We start from the raw sequence: 4,598 nt of genomic DNA, 5'->3' as shown, positions 1-4,598 counted from the left end.
CAGTGATAGTTCTTCAAATATGAATTGTGAAACAAGACAAAAAAAGCATTTGCAATTAGTTTTACATTTCGAATGCACGAACTACTAAACTACATCTTTCTTTCAATAAGTATAAATTTTCTATATGCTATAATTGAAATAGGATTCTCCCTTATTAAAGTCATATAATAAATTATTAATCCTAATTTTACACCTTTTAAAATCATAAACTAAACTATTCCGAAGACCTACGACTACGAAAGATGCGATGTGTACGAAAATAGGGGCCCACATTAAGAAGTCCACTATATCGGGGTTGCCGATTCCGAGTATAACCCGTTGGGAACGCCCATTAAGCCCGACATGTCTTGCATGACTCTGCAAACATCTCATTGATAACATTGCTATCAATGGAAACCTGTGACAATCAATGATAAACATATTACAACCATTTAATCTAATTCATTTCACATACAGTAAGGTACATACGATGAAATAGTTTTTAATAAAACTGAGAATACATCTTGTTACCCGGCGAAATGTGAGCGAGAAAGAGGAGTATAGCCTGGGGGCACTTATCTCCACAACGTACGAAACCCCACAAACTATCCTTAAAAATACCAGGGTTTGTACGTCAACTAAATACCATCAGTTATATACTTCACATCATGCAAATCCGTCAACAAATTTCAAAACAAACATAAAAACAAACTTTCTCGCTGGCTACCATCAGACAGGGTAAAATAAGCACGGCAAAAAACTTCAGGAATTCTTATTTATGTATCATTATGCGATCTAAGGCCGGCAGCCCCTCTATCGGCGTGGCTACTCTCTCCTCTCTAAGATACAAGCATCTGTACACCGGCCTCTGTACTCGAAGAATTGTTATAGAAAGATTACTAGAGCATTATTTTATGTTGTCAGTGATCAATGGCGGTAATTACTAGTAACCGGTGCTTAACTTTAGAGGTTAGTGGCAACCGTAACAGGTGTAGTTATTAAAGAATTAAGACAAGACAAAATTATATGACATTTATAAAATGATTGAAAGCAGGATGATATACATAATGGATATTAACGAAGATATCTTATAAATGTAATTGAGGTATTAGTCAAACGGCGTTGTTAACCAAAAGAAAGTTGAATTCCTTAACACTAAAGGGGGCGTGGCCACCGGCTAACCAAAAAAAATATATATTTTACCAAGTTTTCCCTAAACCCTGCAATCTATTTACCTTTTTTCAATGTTTTGGATAAGCCATTCGTGTGGTCAAATGAGTCATGCAAAATTAGTGACCCTAATTAAGCACTTATAACCGAGAGAACACCTGTGATCATAATTTCACACTGAGCTGCACTCGCTACTTTAAATTCTTAATTTGTTTCCTATGAAATGACATTTTGACATTACCAACCAACAATTACACATTTGATAAAACTAATAACAATACCGCACTTATAAATATTGCGTTAATGTCACTAATATTCACATTCGTAAACAAACAAATCCGGGTAAATAGGGATGGGAACATGATTTTGACAAAACTCTACGGATCGAACACATATTTGTTCAACTTACCTATGTTGACAATGCGAATGTTTTCGTCCCTTTCTAGAAACTGCAAAGCCACAGACACATTTTCTAGTTTCTGACTTCTAAAGTTTGGCCGCTTGTTATGCTTCGGAAGCCTCTTGCCCGACAGAACTTCAATGAGGGCAATGAGCCTCAAACCATCACTTAAGTCGGTTTCTAGGTTTCCGATATGCTTCGAGGCAGACTTGAGGTGTTCGTTAGCCCATCTCGTGAAAGTATTCTGTTGGATTCTCTTCCACTGGGCGTCTTCCGCCAATTCTCGTTCAGTGGCGGACATCTCCTCTTCGTCCAGGGCCGCCTGGCTATACTCTGAGCCACCTGAGCCGTACATCCTGAATCCACCTGATCCTGTGGTCACCGAGGGAGGAGTTTTGAACTTAATGGGCGGAGTTAGAGCGCCCTGCGGCCAATCACAATTCGCTCTAGAGCCAGCGCGCGATATTCGAACTCGCTACCACGATCGGCGTTTGAGTTCGAGGAGGACTCCTGCAGGACAAGTCTTTCGAGGGCGATAAGGGTAGCGTCTTACTTCGCAGTGAAGACGTAAGTGTTTATCTGAAATGATGGGACTCCTCTGGTGCGGGGGTGTAGGGAATACCCACTGCTAACAACGGATGCTTATTTAGGTGGGTTTCCTGAACACCTGCTTATCTCCCTGGTTGTGGCACCAGCGGACACTTATTTTACCCAAGCACTTTGTCGGTGTTATCACCTCTCTAGAGGTCACTGTTTTTTCAAAGTATATGACACATATGCAAACGTTGAATATGAATAAGTCCGCGCTGTTCTATCCTATCAGTTTGATGGTCAGAAAGAAACTGAAGGTGTGGTGGCCTAGAGCCAAGTCAAGCACCAAAATAACTAGGGGGAGAGGGGAGGCAGCGCTGCCACTCTACTACCCACGCCTTCTGTCTCATCCAGCAAGAATAGGCACTACTGATTTTAATGCCTCGTCAGGAGGCTCTTCTTTGAAAAAAAATAAATAAGTAGTCTAAATTAGGCTCAAAGTTTTTCTGAAAACAAAAAGGAAAAATATTTTACACTGGGAAATACTGAATTATCACTGAATAATGTATAGTTGAAAAATAGATAAATGTTCAGTTAAATGTCGTCCAAATGACGATTATTATTAATCGCACAGATACCACTGCCAAACGTGGCACTGTTCCGTCAGGCACTATTTCGCTTTTACAATACACCTCCAAGTTAATACTTAGACCACAGTATAGTTCACATTGTCATTTTTAAGTAATATTCTCATGAAAATATGGAAATAATTCCCAAAACAGCTTTCAATCTGATAATTTCATAGAATTTTGGGAAATTTGGAAACAAAATGTCAATATCAGTGTACATAGTGTTAACTCAAAAAATGTTCATTGGATGAATTGTAAGTATTTGAAAAGATAATCTTTTTTTTTTTTTCAGAAACACATCGACATTTTAAAATAGTGTAGACAAGTAAGAATGTCATAAATAAAGAAAAAATATTTATATATTTGCTTATATAAAATTAATCAAAGATTAATATGTACAACAAAAAAACAAGTAATTGCAAGGTTCATAGTGTTACGTTAAAACCATATGCATACATTAATCAAATGAAACAAAGTTATTTTCAAAGTTCACTGTAATATCTCTGATTGAATTAACTAGAAAAGTTGAAATTAAAGTCATTTTCAAAGTTCGGTCGGGAACATGGACTTTATAAAGTCGGCCACAGACTTCGAATCAGAAGCCGAATTTCAAAGTTCAGCACAAACTTCGAAGTTAAAGTTAAACTATAAAGTGAAACACAAACTTTGAAGTTGAAGATGAATTTCTAAGTCAAGCACAAACTTCGAAATTATAGACGAAATTCAAAGTCGAGCACAAACTTTGAAGTTAAAAACAAACTTCAAAGTCAAGCACAAACTTTGAAATTGAAGACGAACTTCTTAAAGTCAAGCACAAACTTCTAAGTTAAAGACGAATTTCAAAGTTGAAGACGAACTTCAAAGCTGAAGGCAAACTTAAAAGTCAAGCACAAATTTCGACGTTGAAGACGAACTTCAAAGTTGAAGGCAAACTTCAAAGTCAAGCACAAACTTCGAAGTTGAAGACGAACTCCAAAGCTGAAGACAAACTCCAAAGTCAAGCACAAACTTCGAAGTTGAAGACGAACTCCAAAGCTGAAGACAAACTCCAAAGTCAAGCACAAACTTCGAAGTTGAAGACGAACTTCAAAGCTGAAGATGAACTTCGAAATCGAACAAGCACAAACTTCGAGAAAAAAAAAAGACAAACTTCGAAACGGAACGCAAACGTCGAAGTTGAACGAGTACGAACTTCGAAGTGGAATCTAGGAGAACGAGAGAGGTGAGCTCTAAGGGCAGGTTCCTCGAGTCGTTGGTTGTAAGCGACTGACGGCGGGTTGCGGCATCGCCAGTCGCCGTCTTACCCTCTACTCTCTCTCTCTTCCTCCCTCATTTTCTCCTATCTTTTCTACCTCTCTCTCTCATTCCCTCCTGAGGAGTAGTGTCAGCCAATCCCAAGGGGACTGTTGGTGGATGAAGGGAAGGTGTTGGAGGGGTGTACATAATCACAGGGGTATGTTGGGGGGGAGGTGAGTGTGACCTGGATGCAAGGGTTAAAGGGCATCAAGAGGCCATCCATACCACAACATATGTAATCAGGCAGGTTGACGGAAACTCGTAAAAAAATATGAAAACAAACAAAAATAAAAAATATAGTTTTTGGCATCAATGCTCATCTCAAAAATGGAAAATATACTTCACTCCTAAGGAGAGCATTATTGTCAAGAGAGGATCATCCATGCATGTTGAGAGGCCTATGCAGGACGTCAGAGAAAATCGGGAGGGTTTGAGGGGGGTCAAAGATACTGTAGGAAAGTGAGGAAAAAGAGTAATGGGGGGTTACAGGGGGGAGTTTAAGACATCCTTTCAAGGAGTAGAAAAGAGTGAGGGGGGGGGGGGGAGGATATTGCCATGAGAAATGCGAGGTAAAGGATTAGCCAAGTTTGCAA

The 4,598-nt window shown here is 39.0% G+C and overlaps 1 protein-coding gene across 9 annotated transcripts in view; it reads right to left on the bottom strand.

The window, feature by feature from the left end:
* cher (filamin-A) overlaps positions 1 to 4,044 on the bottom strand; it is a 339,402-nt gene extending 335,358 nt beyond the window's left edge. For 5 of the 9 annotated variants that reach the window (XM_068362659.1, XM_068362658.1, XM_068362664.1 and 2 more), the window contains exons 1-2: positions 3,902 to 4,043; positions 1,559 to 2,586 (exon numbers count right to left, since the gene is read on the bottom strand). In XM_068362659.1, the coding sequence (XP_068218760.1) occupies positions 1,559 to 1,904 (346 nt within the window). In that variant the 5' untranslated portion in view covers positions 1,905 to 2,586; positions 3,902 to 4,043. Of the gene's footprint in view, positions 1 to 1,558; positions 2,587 to 3,859 lie in introns of all 9 variants that reach the window. The other 4 variants (XM_068362656.1, XM_068362661.1, XM_068362662.1 and 1 more) reach the window with 2 other exon arrangements.
* Between the last annotated feature and the right edge of the window lie 554 nt (positions 4,045 to 4,598).

This window comes from Palaemon carinicauda, chromosome 39 (genome assembly GCF_036898095.1).
Source record: "Palaemon carinicauda isolate YSFRI2023 chromosome 39, ASM3689809v2, whole genome shotgun sequence".
Lineage (NCBI taxonomy): Eukaryota > Metazoa > Arthropoda > Malacostraca > Decapoda > Palaemonidae > Palaemon > Palaemon carinicauda.
This window is presented reverse-complemented; position numbering and strand designations above follow the sequence as displayed.